The sequence below is a fragment of the Salminus brasiliensis genome, chromosome 20 (assembly GCF_030463535.1).
Source record: "Salminus brasiliensis chromosome 20, fSalBra1.hap2, whole genome shotgun sequence".
Classification (NCBI taxonomy): domain Eukaryota; kingdom Metazoa; phylum Chordata; class Actinopteri; order Characiformes; family Bryconidae; genus Salminus; species Salminus brasiliensis.
In genome coordinates, this window is record NC_132897.1 from 17,879,298 (window position 1) to 17,898,492 (window position 19,195).

The window sequence follows — 19,195 nt, forward strand, 5'->3', positions numbered from 1 at the left end:
GCACTGCTTCAAAATATCCTTCCTTAATTTGGCTTTGCTTTGCTTTACAATGCTCTAATTACTGCATACGCTTTAAAAAAAGACTTACAAATAGATTTGGCACTGGACACTCCTTTCCAGCTAATCTGAAGGCAAAGTAAGAGACTTGATAGATGTCTGGTCTTTTTTCTTGATCCGGTTCCAACATGTATCCTACAGTAGCAAAAAGATAAAGTAACAAAGTTCTCAGGGTGGAGATCAGGCTGCTTACATAAACAGTCATTCCTAGAAACATGTATAATGGCTTGTGTGGCAAGGCAAGGCTGAAACTTCATAGGTTATGAAGCACAGAGAGAACTTCCACATTTTTTTCATTCGCTTTCATTTAAATGAAACCACTGCATCAATTTTAGTTGCGTCATTCTGTCATTTTGTCATTTTGATCCCTAATTGTGCATTTAAATTATGCTGTAATTTTTTTATACAACTGTTACACTTTAAACCTAGAAAATCAGTTTTTCTGTTGGTTTATAAATTTTTTGGAATATGGCATTTATTTATGAAACTATACATATTAAGTTAAATGTCAGTAAATAATTGTAAATAAGTCTACAGAAATTGTGAATGAAAGAATTTGTGAATGAATAATAACATAGTAAACAAAGACATGTCTTTTGCTACAACTACCAGAAGGTGGCACTACTGTCTAGGCAAATATCAACAAGAAAGTCAAACCACATTTCTTTTGCCCTCGTATTAATTACCATTCATCAGATAAACGCAGAGTTAATACATTTCAAGAGGAATCACACCCATCTCCTCCAGTGAATTCACATCAAGAAGAGGCATGACTGAGGACACTTACTGATTAAACAGTGCAGTTTGGAGGAAAACTTTGAACCGTCTGGAACGCTGAAGATTCCGTCACATATGGCGACTTGACTCTCCCCAAACGGGAGCGTGAAGAAACACAGCTTGTACAACAAGCATCCAAGTGCCTGAGAGACACAACGAGAGAAATATGAGCTCATATTTGCACAGAAAAACAAATGTGCCACCTTATGTGATGTGAGCACATCATAAGGAAATGAAAGTATTCAGGCCAAACATGCTCATGATGGATGCGCTTGTTTCATAGAATCCTTTCTATTTTTAGGGGAAGTCGAAAGCTGACAGGAAATACTCTTATATATGTTTCCTTTTCTTATCTGTGCTGCCTTTGACATGTTGCCCATGAAGTTTGTACATGGGGGGGGGCGGTTCTGAAAAGCTATTGCTCGCTCATGTGGGTTTCTCCTTGTATTTAGCTTTTTGTAAGTGCTTGGTTTGGGAGAGAAGGGAAGTAAATTAACCCCAGTCTCTCTCTGGGTGAGCTGAAGAGGAAGAGGACCTCACTGCTTTCTTTAGAGCCAGGCAGGAAACTACAAGTCACTGCATTAGCTTTTCTTTACTTCCCTTCTACTGCTTCTACTGGGCCTTGACGTCCTCCTCACATGAGCAGTACTGCTCGGAAAAGTCGGGCAGAAGTTAAATTACATTAAATAGCAATAAAGAACATTTACTTATGTATGAAAAGGTGAAAACTATTGAAGTAACACTATCTTTGTACAGGTAAACATTCTTTTGAAGATTAGATATTAATATGGGTTTCCTAAATATATCTAGACCAATACAATACAATACAGCAGAGTTTAGTGCTAATATTTTTACTTAAACGTCTGTAGTGAACGCTGGATTACAACAGTTTGCTTGAATCTGTAAAGTACTTTTCAAAAACACTCAGAATACCAGAATACATGGTCTTGCTCAGCAGCCAGAAGGTGAAAGAAAGCATAACACGTTTGATTTGATTTTGAAGTACGGCAGAATGGAAAGTACCCCCTTCCTATCCGTCTTCCCACTTAATCACACTGTTAAAATCTTGCCGGTTTACATCAGACAAGCCAGCCAACAACACTTCCACACACGATCACAAAGAGCTTTAGGAAACTAAATAAAGGAAATGTTCTTAATGTGACTGACACAGGACTCCATTTCCTTTAATGCATTTGTCATTTTTTGTCATAGGAACTCCCTCCCTCTTGAGAACCCTTATTTACAGAGGAAACCAGTTTGGTGGTTGCGTCAGCCAAACTAGATCTGCAGCATAACTGTATGTTTGGGAAGAGAGGGATTGAGACAGATGCAAGAGGATGAGGGGGGTCAGTGTGTGTGGGCGTAAAAACAGTCGTGTGCGCACTTACCCAGATATCAGCCTTGGTGGTGATGGCTTTCCCTTGGTACAAGTTAATCATCTCTGGCGCTCGATATGACAGGGTTGTGTACCTGCATACAAAGGAAGAAGTTCAAAAGGTGCTTACTGGGGTTTCCGCCTTACATAAAATTACATAATGCAAAGCAGTTGAACAGAAACCTTTTGCAACAATTCTAATTTACATAATTCTCCCTGATCAGCCAGGAATCTAATATAAACCAAATAAACAAATCTATCTGAAATTACTAAACAGCAAACATGGTAAAGACATGGTGTGTGGTGATGTATGAAATACTGCTCGAGCCAGATATGCAATTCATTACTTAAACAATCAGAAGCAAGAAGAATGAAGAAGAGAAGACTGATACTCTATGGTAGAGTTTAGTTAGAATAATAAACGTGTATAATTAAAAAAAACATACTGTAACAATACATACTATTAGACTAATGTATAAACTAGGAAAGTGTATGCAGTATGTAGATCACTGTAACTGGAGCCCATATGTTTACTTTTTAATCTCGTCCTCCACGGCTGTTACACTGTCTCTGAGCGGGTGCAACACTTTATGGGTAGCACTTCCAAAGTCACACAAGACGTAGTTGCCCTGATCATTCAAGAGGATGTTTTCCACCTGAAATACATGTGCAGAAATGCAAGAATCTGTCTTAGCACATCATGTTGGCATATACACACACAAAATCTCAATTTGGGCTACATTTCAAGACATAACCAAGTATCTATGATTTTCTACTGTCAAACTCTCAAATCTCAAATTAAAGCGTAATATGGACGAAACTATGAATGAAAAGTTGTGGGAATTGCTTAGCATGATGGAGGACAGCTAGAAGAGCCAAGGAAGTGTCAACATTTTTACAGGGAGCACTCCTTTAAGGAGTGCTGAGAACTGCCATTGCTCATTACATCTTATTGGCTGGCGAGAGCAGAAGATTCAGGTGATTGGCACCACTGGCAAGTTCCCACAGGCTCCTGCCAAAAGGCGTTCATGCTCCTTTCATGCAGAATCGCTCCTCAGCCTCCAAAACAACCCTGTCTGTGTCTGACTTTGTCTAATGTTTGTTGCTAATAACATTAGCAAGAGAGATAACTGGGTCAGGAAAGGATGCCTGGTGTCACCGTTAGAAGACCTGGTCAGGACAACATGTGCTCACTTCTTATGATACATGCTGGAGAAGACACTGAGCTTAGAAACTCAAACTACACAAAAGATAAGAGAGAGGACAAACTCCTACAGGACAATTAAGGCTTCTGGCTCTTACGCAAGCGCAAAGGCAAACTCCGGGGCGAGTTTGTGCTTGCATCTTCAGCTTATACTAAGTTTTTGTTTTCATCCATTTTTAACATGGTTTTATGAGGGACACACATCTCTGTGAAAAGCATTTATAACTCCTCATGACCTTTGATAACCACTGATTAGAAAACAATAGGAAATTTGGAAGGTTAGCATCAGTTATACCCCATTATAATAATATTAAATGGGCCCCATGCATCCAAAATGAGTTTACAATAAAAAGCACTAGTAGCAAAATCCAGTATTTTTAAAGAAAATATGGTGAAATTTGAGATTTCACGGTATACCAAACAGCTTCCTACACAATAGTGATAAGTTCCAAAGCTTATGTTGAATGAGCAGAAGTAACCTGAGCAATTAACAAGTTACCTTCAGATCTCTGTGGATGATCGGGGTTTTACATTGGTGCAGTCTGGCTACGGCCTCGCAGGTGTCACAGAAGATTCTAAGTACCTCAGCCTCACTGAAGCCGACATGCAGCCTCTGATTCATCTGCTTCACTACTTGGCCCGCTGGAAGAAACACAACGTGACACACATGATTGTTAGCAAAGCTGCAACAGTCTACACATGAAGGCCTTTGCTCATATATAAAACTGTATGTCCAGAAACAACTGACATGGTCAGAAAACACGCACACACACATGCATTTATCATGGACATCAATGTCATGACTATACTGGACTTAATAATTAATTAAAAGTTTGAATTTGCAGAAAAACAGCAATGTTGTGAATCCCTAATAAGAAGAATCTAACTAACATTCTTCTCTTCATTACAAATCATTTATAAATATCTTTTTTAGGATCACTCATAAAACATTTCAACTGTTGCGGAGGCGTGTGTAAATGTTTTATGAATGATAAGTAATGCAGAGGAAGACAGTAGGTGCTGTTTGGAGCGTAGCAGTCTTCCTGACCTTTACAATACTCCATTAGGATGAGAACCTCCCACACACTGTCTCCTACTGCGTTGATGGTGGAGTCCAGGTAGCTCACAATGTTCTTATGGCCTGACAGCTCTTTCTGTGAGGACAAACAGAGCAAGACTTAGCAACAGCACTAGCACAGGAAGATGCTCACTTTGATCAAAAACTGATCAAAGTCAACATCTGGCCAAAATTAATTTCTCCAGAACTGTTAAATAAACACCAGATGTACTGCACTTCATCACGTACATTTAGAAACCTTGCCTCTCCATTAATTTATTATTTATTTTTTTTACATGATATGAGAACAGCAGCTGTCACTGCCAGCATGAATATTTCCTGATGAATTAATCAAATCATTTATAAATCTTGTTACATTAAGTTTAAAGAACTATTTTTCTTATTAAGTTACCATTTCAGAGAGGAGGTTATGACGCAATTCATGTAAAAGACAACTGCATTCAGATCCTTCCACTGAGCAAACTTCCTTATCCAAGAGTCAACACAGCAAGGGATTCTGTACTGTTTACAGTCAGTAATGGTATAAATAAAGAAATGACATGATTTAACAAGTTACTCTCTACTGGGTTTATGTATTCAGAGCTCTTACTGTGAATCTGAAGAGATCACTTTGCAACTTTGCCATTGTAATAATGCATGTGTAACAAACTGTACCGTTAGCAAGTACATGGAGTTTTGAGATAGCACTAAGAGATCATTACCACATCTGTGGTGTTCACTCAGCTTACCATGATTGTAATCTCTCGCTTGAAAATGTTCAGGTCAGGTACGTTGTTCACGTACATCCTTTTCAGAGCACACCGAACCCCACTGTGGGTGCGGGCCAGGAACACCATCGAGAAACCCCCTAAAAAAACAATACATGAATAAACACAAATACACATGAAGGAAACTAGGTATAACACAGCCACACAACACATTACTGTTGTCATAAATAAAACCTAAAGGGAAAAAACTGCTATCTCTTACTTTATGTGAATATCGTGCAATTTTTAGTCAACAAACTTTTTAGTCAACAAACTTTACTCAACACACTGTTCAGCACTTGTACAAAATGCACTTCACAAATATGTATTATATTTATTTGATGGGATCATGAGCTCCTCTCTAGTAATAAGTAGCTTTTAGCCTTTATCAATGTCCAGCCTCACTATTTATTTTGAGTTGTTCCCTTCATTCTACAACTGGGGTGCTCTGTAACCATTTCCTTGCCTACTTATATTGTGCCCTGCTGCCACTGTCATTAATTCTGCATGCAGTCGTCACTGTACTTAAAATTTGGGTTGAATTTATACAGTGATGAACACAGTGATATTGTTGCACACCTCATAAATTCTATCTTGCTTTTATCAAAAGTTTATACTGGCCTCTGGACCTCCTGGCTATGTGTCCTTGTCTCTAGACCTCCCTTTGAGAACCATAGACACATTCTTCACAGTCATTCTGCCTACAGGAAACAAGGATCTATACAACTTGTTGTTTCGAAAACACCATAAAAAATGCTCCTTACACAGCTTGCTGAACAATAAGCAGTGATGTGAGAAGTAACAATGAAGGGAGGGGAAACGATAGAAGGCAACATGGTTGATTTATCAACTCTAGACAGATAAACACACATTTCATGCTCACTCTGAAGATATAGTATATTCATGGATCAAGAGGGGAAAAGAGATTTAGAGTTCTCGTTTCTATCACAGATACTCTTAGTGAGATACAAAGATTTCTTGTGTCAGTGACGGCATGCTGATCGTGACTTTAAACATATCTATTGGAAAAAGAGTGCTTCAGCAAGAGCAGTCTGGACAGCATCTAGAGGCATTTGACGTAATGCGCCCTTTACACCCACCCATCTGATTTTAACACAAAGGGTCTTTACTGAGGACAGATTGTTTCTGTATACACATATTAAGTCACACTCTGTTAACCATGCTTAAATTTTATTACCTGCTGCATCTACAGTAATGTATGAACATTAGAAAATGTTCTACTTGTGCAGTAAAAGTATTTCAAGCTCCTAAAAACGGGCAAGTATTTGAAACCTTAGGTGTCGAACCAGATCTACTTGTTGCCATCTGAAGTGTGAAGCATTCACATGGAGAGGTCAGTGATGGTTACTGCAGGCTTGAAAGCAGGGTGCCACGACCTGGCAAATGGTGCTAAAGGAAGCCATGCCTTGACAAGGTCTGGCCCATCTGATGGAGGATGAATGAACCCTGGCAGCATCTGAGCGGCCAGCCATTTCTCATTAACGGCATGCTGAGTCATGGAGTGGACGTCAGGGAGAGCGAAAGCCCGGTACAAAGCAGGGCCTACAAAGGAGTGCTTGTTGTCCAACAAACTCATGCTTGCTTAGCCGACATGAATAGGGAATGTATTTGGATCGAGACCCAGCAGGAGAGACCTGGGAGAAAGGGGCCAAGCACAACAGTGTTTTCTGTGAAATCATAGCCTGTCTGTTTTCAGGTATAGAAAATAAATAAAATAAATAAATATTTATTTATTTATTATAAATATTATTATTTATTTATTTATTAAAATGTTTATATTTTAAAAAGAATCTGATTTAAGCCACCAATAAGTTTGTAGACGTGGATTATTTAATGATGTTAAATTAAAATTAAAATTAGTTTTCTTTGATATTACAAAAGTAATTACCCCCTTCTGGCTTCCTCTTGTTTGGGATATTTGTCACAAAATGGTTTCAGATTCTCACACAGATTTTAAAAACAATGAAGAACATGAGACATTACCCGTGTAAAAAAGTAACTTTCTTTACTTAATAACTAGTTGTGCCACTTTTAGCAACAGTAACTGCAACCAAGTGCTCCTTATAACTGACAATCTGTCTTTCTCATGGCTAAGCAGAGATTCCGGTCTTTTTTCTTTGCAGAATGACTTTAACTTACCCACACCTTTCAAGCATAAAGTGTCAATTTAACCTCCTGCCTTCACAGTTCAGCAAGGGCCAAGCCAAGACTTTGACTAGGCCACTCTACAAAGCTCTAAAAAATTTTTTCTTCTAATCCAGTCAGAGGTGGACTTGCTGTCATTCTCTGGTCCTGCTACATACCCTACTGCGCTTAAACTATAGGTCGCGGACTGATGACCAGATGTTCTCCTACGGGACTTTTTGGTGGAGAAGCAGAATTCGTGGTTTCATTAATTATAGTAAGTTGCCCAGGCCCTAAAGCAAATGATATTGAATCTTCTCCATAATTTCATTTGAAATAGTGTGATGAAGTAGCTTTAAGCCAATTTCATGTTGCTGGAAAAGTCCTGATGTTTATCTTGATCTAGCATAGAGGGTAGTGATCTCTTCCCTGCAGCAGAGGGGTAGGGTTCTATTCCCAGCTGGGCAAGCACAACATACGTCACCAATAAGAGTCCTTCGACAAGACTCCAAACACAATTTTTTCTACCTGAACAACATGATTAAAAGTCATTCTGGATAGGAACATAAGTTAAATCCTGTGTAATGTTAAAAATAAACTAGTAATCAAGACTGGACACGAATGGATGATGAGGAGGGGGAGGGGGGGTGTCATGAGGGGCAAATACTATTTCATGGCTCTGTAACTAAAATAAAAAAAATTGCAATTTTTTGGTATTTTGCTATAATCGTAGACTTCAACAAAAAAGTGTGAATGAATACATTTGAAGATTAATTCCATCTACAAAACACAGTACTTACATCTAATTATGAAAAATGGACACATTCCGATTCAGAGAGCTACTTTATATACAAGGCTTGGCCAAGACTGCTGGATCCTCTTCGTGCAAGAGACTTTGGCACCACTTTAGCATGCTAAAAAACCTTTATACAAAAAAAAAGAAAAAAGAAAAAAAAGCTTTTCTAAAGCTGTGCAGCCTTTTGTTTTTTGCCAAACTTCGGCCCTGGGTATTTAATTATCATGTCTCCTTACAATAACAGAGAGCCAAAAGCAGCATGAGCCAAACAGAGCTGCACGTTTCTATCATTAAACCTGCTCATGGGAGATACTTATCACTACACGCTACAGTGGCCAGCTAATCAACTCACTGAGAACACACACACACACACACACACACACACACACACACACACACACAGAGACCCAGGTTAGGCTTCCCGACACTAAACCCAAGCCTTGTTTTCAAGGAGAAAGGTTCTCTCTCACCCAGCAAAGAAAGTATGTCAGGGTTCACAGTTGAGCAAGCAAAGGAGCGCTCTCCTACAGCTGCATGTTGATGAGTCATACTGAGCACAGTGTCGAGAAACAGCCTGTCCTTCGCTTAGTTAGTTCATTCTGAAATCAGAAGGCCAATGTTACATACAGCACAAACTAAGCTTTCAATCTTACAGTGGGTTAGAGCAAGGTTAAAGAATTCGTAATTTGTCTCAACTGTGCTTGTAAGAATTCGCCATCCCTGGTTTAAAATATCTCCTAGATGTTCTCCAAGGTCAAATCAAAAGGTCAAAGGGTGCCTTCTTTAAACCAGAATAAACAAACAAACAAAAAAAAAAAACACAGAACAAAAAACGTGTGAGGGTTTTTTTCCCCAGGAATTCACAGGAAGTGTGGCCATGACCGTAAAACCAACTTACTAACAAGTCAAGAAAAAAAAAGTGACTCAGTATCACAAGATATTGTGAAAGTACAGTGTACCCAATTAAAAAGAAAAAACTAACACAGGAAGTGTTCTTTGTGGCTGAGAGAAATGAGACCCAAGTGGAGATTTACTGTGCTAAAAGCAAACACTGATAGACTGACCTTGTCCTGGGCTGTTCTAAGGCTTACTGAAGTGTAACCAGGTCAGAAGCTATGATCATCCTGCGTTATGATGTTCTTGACACAATTTACAAAGTGACAGACGATTCAATAGCAACTGAGCACACATATAGGGCACAGTTAAGGCTGCAGGTGTGAGATTGCACTACACTTACAAATACTATATCTAATTATTACAAACAAAGTCTTACAACTACTGCTAGGCGATATATTATCTACATTGTATTGATGGCACACCGGTATGCGTTTTCAGTTATTGTGGTACTGATGATGATCATTACATCCACACAACAATCCTTTAAAAAACGTATATTTCACTTGAACCCGTGACACTGTGAATGAGCAATGTGTACATTGCGATGTAATTTGAGCATGGGATAGTCAACTCTCACAACAATCCACAGCAACGGCCCAACAAAGGTTCCTGCGAACGACATATTAAATAATTCAAAACAGCAAATTTTACCAAAAGATGAAACATTTGCATGTATGACAACTACTGTATGCATATGGTGAATGAAAATAAGACATGGTTCATAGCATACATCTGAACATCTGATACATTTGAGGAATTCAAATCACATCTTTTAGTACTGACAGACACACAATAACATGTCTGGATTTAGGAGATAACTGCCTCACTATGCAAGTCTGTTCACTCAAAAGAGTGCCTGTGCTCTAGAGCCATGAGAGACAAAGTACTTGTCCAGGTCCAAATCTGCTGATAGGGCAAGTTGGAGTCTAGGAAGCAAGTGAAGAGTGCCACCCACTCACAGGCTATACACTGTGTGCCTGGCTTGCTGGAAAACCCCTTTCTAGCATCCACTGATCCACACACACACACATGCACGCACACAACAGCTGTCACGTGTCTTTCTATGGGAAGCCTGTGATCCCACAGATGAAGCGTCTTGGGAAGGCAGGTGGCTTTAGAGAAGCTGGGGCATTCTCAGTCACAGTGGCGCTGTTTGCCCACTGATAGAGCCCATATGTTGCAGGATCAAGTTCTCAATAAATCACAGGGCAGTGTTTTTTTATTCTCTCCCCTTTAGAGGGCTTTCTATACGTGAAGTACCACATAACTCATTAACTCTCTGAGAAGAGGGCCTGCGGCGGGGGGTGGGGTACACAGCTGATGAGGCAGAGGGCTTTTTTTTGTCAGTTCTGTGTCTGTATGTATATTATGTGTATTATGTATAGTGCTCTTGCTAGACATTTTGATATACAAGAAACACATACAGTACTACAAATACAGTCATATCACCCAGCACTAACATATACACTGAGAACCATAACATATACACAGATAGATACACAGACAGACACAGATAGATAGGTGTGTAAAACATAGAAACATTGACATCATCTATTTCTTCTATTGTTCATCTGCCATTTCTAAAATCAATTATCTACTAAAAATGATCCGATTCAGATGGTCATGTAGCCCCTGTTTCATTTCTTAAAAAGCAGATGCAGGTTAGTTGTGAAAGTAGTCTTTACTGCTTAACAAATCTAACACACAATTGATCAGTTAAACAGCTGACTTATTCACAGAGCAAAATCTCAGGGCAGGACTGGAGGTTAGGTTTTTAACACTACATTCTGCCAAACTAACAAAATTGAAATTTATTACTTTTGTCATCACAGTCAATAGCCAATGCGTTTGTGTAAATGTCTACCACAAAGGAATATACTTTTCTTTTCTTCGGCAGAGAATTTAACCCAAACAAGGTCCTGTGACAAAACATATGACACTCCATCAGGTTTATCACGCACAATAAAGTTTAACGGGTCTCAGCACAGGACGTACTTGGAACCTGTAAAGCTTAGAACAGCAGAGAAGCCTTGGTCAAACGCTTAAAAGCTCATCCTCCCAAATCTATTGACAATACCTTGTTGACCAGAAGGACAAAGGTGCACGATCTTCCTGGAAGATTCATCGTCAACAACAAGTGCACAGCATTAGCAGCAACATCATTAGAATCTTCACTGTTGTCAGGCAAGAGACCGATGCAGAGTGCTTATTGGGATGGGAACGGAGCACTTTCCCCCCCATGAGAACTGAGGCCTGAACTGCCACTCACACTGAATAGGCCCTATCATTACAGAGGAATTTTCCTGTCCAAGCTCCAGCAGCGAGACCATTACATCATTATGCCTTGGCGGCCAGCTTTGTCGATGACTGCTTAGATTCAACACAAACTTCTAAAGACAAACTCCATGTGCGAATTCTGCAAAAGGGTACTTGCCATCATTTTACTGCACTTAGTAAATCCATCACCACATCAAAAACATCTTCAAAATCAAGCTTATTTCCAGGGGGGTTTCCTAGGGTTTCCAGGTCTGATTGGCCTGGCCTATGCATTACGGGTTAACACAGTACTGGCGCACTAAATCTTGAGATTTGCCAAACAGTTTAGACTTCAGTCTCTCAGGAGATATACTGAACTGTACTACAGAAGTAAGATCTTGGAAGCAGGTTGTATAGCTTTGACCACACACACAGACACACAGACACACACACACACAGACACACAGACACACAGACACACAGACACACAGACACACACACACAGACACACACACACAGACACACACACACAGACACACACACACACACACAGTGAATTAGACTGCGATATCTTAAATGTGATCAGTGTCCCAAACATTCTTCTGACTTACAACACTGTCTGAACTCATAGCTTGCTAGCCAACTAGTTTATTCCAGGAGTATAATGCTTTTTGGAATGATAAACTTTACTCTGTTCACTGCACTCTTACAAAGGTGCTACAAAAGGTTATTTAAGTGATGGCATAGAACCATTTTTGATCCCAAAAAGGAGAGTTTTAAAGGTTTAAAGAAGTTGACGCAAAAGGTAAATGGTACTTCCTTATGGAATCAAAAATGGTTCTTCTAAAATGTTCTTTGAGTTAAGCCATTGAACTATGAGGAAGATCCTTAAACATTCAGTAAAGGCAAAGAAACTTAAAAGCGGCAAATAATTTAATGCCTCAAGCCTCAATAAAAGGGAAATATCACCAAAAACAATTCCACTATTGCTACCACTGAAATAACTGTCAGTGATATGTTAAACCCTTTAGCTTCGAGTGTACAGTCACAGAAAAACTTTACAACAGTAATAAAAGAGAAAGAAAATATGAGAACAAGTGTAAAAAAAAAATTAAAAGCATTGAAAGCAACTGCATTTGTCACATGTGCACAAACGAACAGTGTCAGCCAAGACAAAAAGGCATTAGTGGATTCTAATCAGGCATCCATGCAGATGTTTTCTGTCTCAGCCATGAGGTCATCAGTGACATTGGCTGTGCTGTTGCACTACTCCCTTCCCTGTCTCCAGGGTTTTGGACAAACTACTCCTCCAGAAATATTCCTTTAATAATCTTAGAATAATAACCTAATTTTAGCAGCCACAGTCGCTTCCATGCCAACTTCAACATAACGTAACAGGTTCTTCGCATTACAAGTTTGAGAATTCCCAACATATAAACATATAAAAATGGTTCTAACCTTGTTTTGAAGGACAAGTCCCTTCATTCAGTTTGTGTACTGGTAATTGCCACTTCAACACTTCATGAGAAAAAAAAAAGCCAATTTGTTCTCTCTCTTTTTGCTCTGTGCTAGTTTTAGTTTCATACCATTTATGTCTTGATATGAAAGATCAAAACCTTTGAACAAATATCCAGCAGAAGCATCACGGCACGTGCACAATCAACAAAGCTTTAAAAGTAACCACATTCAAGTTTTGTTGGCTTAGACCAAAAACATTTAAAAACAGACACTCTTGACTTGAAGTTCTTTACAAAGGTTTAATCAGTAATTCGCTTCAGTCTTTGATAAACAGAGTTAACCTCATTATTACCCCCTGTTGTTTGGTTCCTGCACGTCTCATAAAACCATTCACAACAACCCCTCTGACAGTCCCTGGCTTCCCTATAACAGCAGCTTTTATACACAGATTTTATTCCTCCAAACCTGAATGGGTTAAATCAGGCTAAACCAGGCAACTTGGCACTTGGTTTTGTATGCTACATTAAGACAATAATTTACAAACTGCAACACTGACATGTTCTAGAAAACCTATGGAAAAGGCAAGACTGCTCTTCCGACCCCTCTCACAAACCGAGTGTGTGAGAGTGTTCCATCCATTTTTTAAATCAATTCCTACCATTTTCCCGCTCTGCAGGTTATGCTGGCTGCATTGAACAAACCCCTTTGTCTTTCATAAGTGTATAAGGCAAAACTATAAATGGCTCACACCTTTGGTTCATTGTGGACAACGGAGTCTTTCTTTGAAAGGACTACAACAGAGATGATGATGAAGAAATAATTGGAATTACAGTTAAAATAGCAGTGTAAATGGAGAAACCTTATAATTTACTGTATAAACAGCTTTTGCCAGAATGCTAATTAAAAAAAAAAAACCTATGAGATATGGTCAAGCTAGCAAGAGTGTATTTTTGGCAACCCCTGAACAAACATGCATACACAAACAACCATACCATTTGCACCACAGAGCCTAATATTAAGTAGGTCCCCTTTGTGCTGGTTTGGCTCAGACTGACAACTACATGTTCCTCCTGCACACACAAAAAAACACGCTGCGCCCCAGTCTCCTGACTCTCTTCTCTTCTAAGCAAAGAACATAAGCTTAAAGGAGGTGTCACAACAGACCATTTGAGGCATGGGCCCATAATGCATCCTGTGGTATCTGGCACCAAGACGTTAGCAGCAGATCCTGCAAGTCCTACAAGGTGTGAGGTGGGGCCTCCGTGGATTGCATCAATGAGGCTTGGGTGCCCCTTTCACTGGTTCACCAGTTGTCCTCTATTAGACCACTTTAGGTAGGTACTGACCACCGCATACAAGGAACACCCCACAAGACTGGACAGATGTTCGGCCTGATGTTCTGACCCAGTCGTCTAGCCATCACAGTTTGGTTCTTCTCAGAGTGGCGACAATAATCAGTTATCATTTTACTTTTTCAGAATCAATATAGAATGTGAATAGGAATGGGAGTCTAAATAAATAAATCTAAATAAATGAAGCGTTTGTGACGAGGCTAACTTGGTAAGAGTGTTTTCATTTAAGCGTTTGTTAAGGATTATTAATGATTATACCAAAGAAACCTAAAGTTTCTGTTATATAGCGTAGCCAGCCAGCCACAATACAGAGGCATTCCCAGCCCCTGGTCAGACAGGCCTGTTTTTTTCCACATCTCAGACATGCCATGTGTGCAAGAGGAAAAATAAGGGCCCCATCGAGGGCCATGTTCCACTGGGATCTTACTGCAGATCTTCTCTAACCACCCTCTTCTTCCTCACCCCACTACCTTTCTCCCTAAAGTAAACGCTATTCCATGTGACGGTCAACCATTGACAGAATCTCCCAATCAACTGCCTGGTGAGCAAACAACTTCTTACAAGAAATTGTAACTATGATATGTACATGGATTAAACCTAGGTAGGATCTAGCTGTGAGGGAAATAGTCCTATGTGGAGCAAATACACTTTGTAAGAGCAACGTCTTCCATATTAAACATTTATAAAACTAGTTCCAACATCAAGCATTTATGATTCCAGTAGGGAATATACAAGAAAGCCACGAGATCTAAGAAAACAACATGGCAAAAGAAACCTCCTTCAAAACTGCACTTTCCACATCCACCGAAAAATGTTTCCTACATTTTGCTCCAGAAGTCTTAATATCAGACTATTTTCCAGTTGCTGAATAATACTTGCTTTATAAAAACATTCAGATGTTGTGCTTTAAGGCAAACCTGTCTAAAACATGTACACGGTTACACAAGGTAAATGACCCTTTTCTGTTTTCTAGAGTGGCAAATGCTATCCTGATGTATGTAGTTTTCAAGTAGCACTACTTTATTACTACATTCCTACTTCATTCGATTAATCTAACAACAATCTTTCAACTTTTTTTCTTTCCCACCCTATTTCACATCTCCTTCACACCAGGAGGCTCAAGAATCTATCTTGGACGGTCAGAAGAATCTTCCCTCGAGCAGAACGTACATGGCTCACAAATATCTGCTAAAGAACACAGTTTAATCTGTTCCCCATGAGTCCGCGAAAGTTACACCACAATGATACTCTCAATTTTATCTGCAGAAAAGACTGACATGCTAAAAATAGAGTCCCGCTTACTTTTGGTGTGCACTTGAGAGATTCTGCACTTGGAGATATCTCTCCTGACGGCACAGCGCAAAGACTTGTCATTCTTCTGGAAATTTCCAACCGACAAATTACAGCTTTGCTTTTGGGAGAACTGGCCCTCAATATTTCTTAAATGTATTTTTAAGAGCATTAAGCATACATGCTGCTTATAAACACACTCGCTGCACAACTTTATTACATATGCCCCAACTCACTGCATATAAATTAATTCAATCTATGAAGACCTTACAACAGGAAATTTTTAAATAAATACATGTTCCAAGTATCGATGTGTTTCTATTTATTGATTCTGAAAACCTAAAAAAATAAAATAAAAAAATAAAAAAGTTCCACTGTTTTGATAAAACACCCATCATGTCAGACGGAAGTAAAAGATTTCTACAAGAATCATTTCTATGTAAAAGTGCATGGGAGCTTGCATAACTGTAGGGAAGCATTTGATTCTCACCGTAAACAAAAAAACAGAAAAGTTGACCATGTTGGTTGACCAACAGGCATCTAATGATTGAATCTTTAATTAGCCCACCTTTCAAGGCTGAGATTGTATGCTACTGTTGGTCATATATTATTGACTATCCCATCACACAGTTGACCCTGATTTGCAATTACTTGAAATCCCCCCGTTATTGTGTACGGTACAGCTCAAAACACAAGAGGAAGAGAATAACAACATTACCTTCAACAACATAAGACTTCATGGTGGAGGACAAATCATATTACAGAAATAAAAGCAACGATTGCCTCCTAAGGAACTTTATCTGACCACAATGAATTACTGAGCTAATTGTCTACTTCCATATAAAAACCTCACTTTACCCCTTTTCACTATAGAAATTATTGTTAAAGAAATTTTCACTGGGGAGGGAAAAAAAGAAAACAGTAATAAGCCTATAGGGAATGCCTCCAGAGGTAAACCAGAAAGAAAAGCAGCCAAGCGTGATTACTAATCGAAAGGCCACCGAATGAAAGACGGGACCAGAAAAAAAAGCATAAAGTGTAAAGCGAATTACCCACTGACTTACAGTGAGAAAACAATAGGTTCAACTCCTGCTGGAGATAATGAGGCTAATTGCTCACACTGCTATAATTTGCAGGGTTACAACATAATGATGACTTAATGATGAACTTATGATGAACACTTTTCTAAAGGTTGTCATTCTACTGTTGGCACAACATGTGCCTACACCAAATCTTTTGGAGAAAGGTTGAACTATGCAAAAAGGCCAAGCAAGACTAAGCTGGAATAAAGACTAAAAGGTTCAGGTACAGAAACTTAAATTGTGATATCTATAAACTGAAAGAAAACAAAAACAAATAAAATAAAACATTTCCATCCAAATAACATCATACTATTTAATATATATAATGTTATAATAATTTGTTGCAATGTATAAGCTTACATAACCCCAGACAATTCATGCATGAAAGCAAAATGATGGAGCCAGAAATGAGAAAGCCATCTAACTAATAAACTTGAGCATGCTGCTCTCCTTCCCAAGATTAAGGATACTGAAAAGACAAACCCATATAAGAGAAGGTGTTGCATCATGTTTGTTAAAGAGAAAATCATCAGCAAAAGTTCAAAATAAAGGTAAATGGCAAATTAGCAGAAACATCAAGTGAGCATGTGGGACATTCCACAGACAGTTCCAGAGAGTGCAGTAAGTCGATCTGAGTTTTTCCACATAAAACTCCTGAGAGCCAGTTCCTAAAAAGAAGAACAAAGTTTTAGTTCTTCAGTGGTGTGCAAACATGACCCACGTCACTAAGGACATGACTGATTGAACGGAGTTCATTTTTTAATAGAGCCTGGGGTGTCCGTAATGGTTAGCATCACAACCCCCTAGAGCATCTGGTTAGCATCACTGTGGACCTCAAGCATGGGAAGGTCATGTGAATGATCTACATGACTGCATTCTATCAGTCCAAGCAAGAGAGCCCGATGATACATTTATACAATGCATTACCTCACCACAATTAAGAAAAACAGAGCAATGGCCTAGCAATAGCGATAAGCAGTATTAAACAAGTGATGTTGAGTTATGATGACACCACAGTTAAATTATTTTAAGTAAATACAGTTCAGAGAGATAAAGAGTGCCTACTAATGTCCGAGTTTGACTTATTTGGTCAAATAGCTTGATCATTACTACTACTTGGCTGTGAGCCTTACGCTGAATATCAGAAGACAGATGTACTGCTTGAGCCAAATGATCTGATGTTTATAGACCTACAGCAAGGGAAGTTACAGCACTGACGAGTGCAGAACATCTGACAAAACGATGAAGCCTGTCTGCACAGGGTGAGCGGGATTCATATGAAGGAACCATAATTTATATTCTCCTTTTTCTAACTCTGAGGTTCTGTTTTCCCCTTAAAAAAGCAAAAGTAAAGACAAAAAAAAACAAAACAAAAAAAAACACATCTGATCCTTCTGCACCCTTTGTGGTATACTACAAAGACCTTGGTCCTTCCATCTAGATGGCAACTAGGAACTTACATGATGTGCTTGTAAAAAATAAAGTAAGAAAATAAGTTAATTAAATTATAAAGAAACAGAAACAATATTGACTAATATTCAGCCAGCTCCTTTGAACACAAATGACTGCCAGCAGACAACTTTTTCCAACAGGGATGTTACAGCACATTGGTCTTAACTGATTGGTACCTTTTTTCATGACATCAGCTTATGACTCTTTTAGAGGAGGAGAACAAAATAATTGTTGCCCACCCAATGATGGGCTTCTACCAGCTCATGTACACAGAGTGATGCAGTCAAGGTGGAGTAGTAGTTATGGAACCAGGAGATAAGGACTACGCTGCCCTTTTGGCTGATCAGGCACATTTTCCTGCCCAAGGAGCACTGCCTATGCACTATATATCCCAGTTTGTGTGTGTGTGTTTATACACTCACTCAAACACTGATCATTTAGCACATCAGCACACTGACAGGTAAGGTGAAAGACAAAGGTTTCTTTATTTACAGTGGTATCTGTTAAGGGATGAGTTATCAGCAAGTGAATACCCAGTTCTTGAAGGTGACTTATTAAAAGCAGGAAAAAATAGGCAAGCATAAGAATCTGAGAAACTTTAACAACGGCTACATGACTGGGTGAGAGCATCTCCAAAACATTAGGCTGGTCTTGTAGGGGTTTTCTGGTATGCAGAGCTCAGTACTTACTAAAAGTGGGTCAACAAAGGACAACTGGTGAACCAGTGCAAGGGTCATTGGCATCTACAGTTTATTGATGACATCCACCATGGCCCCATCTCACAATTTACAGGATCTGCTGCTAATGTCTTGGTGCCAGATACTTCAAGACATCGTCTTGTGGAGTTTGTGCCTCTAATTAGAGCTGCACAATATAATTTTAGCACAGTCCTCACAATGTGGGCAGGCGAGGTCACATTTGATACAAAAAGAAAAAAAACAAAACATACACTGTTCTCATTTTCCAAGACATATCTACCAGAAGCAGATATTATCTACTCAACATCAGGTATTTTACTCCCAATCGTGGATACACGGAGTGCATTATTAATATAATAAAATCTGGGGGAAATCCCTGTATATTTTAATACCACAGTATATATTGCAATGCCCCCCCCGGCTGAAAAACCAACTTTCCTCCCAAACAGATTAAGCAGGTCTCATTCTAGATTAGACAGAGGGAATAAGGCCTGCAACCTGAGAGTACTTGTGTTTTGACATAAAATCACTT

At 39.1% G+C, this 19,195-nt stretch overlaps 1 protein-coding gene across 4 annotated transcripts in view; it reads right to left on the reverse strand.

Moving 5' to 3' along the window:
* The window catches only part of bmp2k (BMP2 inducible kinase), a 38,784-nt gene that overhangs the window by 13,844 nt on the left and 5,745 nt on the right, over positions 1–19,195 (reverse strand). For all 4 annotated transcript variants that reach the window (XM_072664407.1, XM_072664406.1, XM_072664405.1 and 1 more), the window contains exons 2-8: positions 5,220–5,338; positions 4,462–4,567; positions 3,913–4,055; positions 2,744–2,865; positions 2,223–2,304; positions 845–977; positions 89–192 (exon numbers count right to left, since the gene is read on the reverse strand). In XM_072664407.1, the coding sequence (XP_072520508.1) occupies positions 89–192; positions 845–977; positions 2,223–2,304; positions 2,744–2,865; positions 3,913–4,055; positions 4,462–4,567; positions 5,220–5,338 (809 nt within the window). The remainder of the gene's footprint in view (positions 1–88; positions 193–844; positions 978–2,222; positions 2,305–2,743; positions 2,866–3,912; positions 4,056–4,461; positions 4,568–5,219; positions 5,339–19,195) is intronic.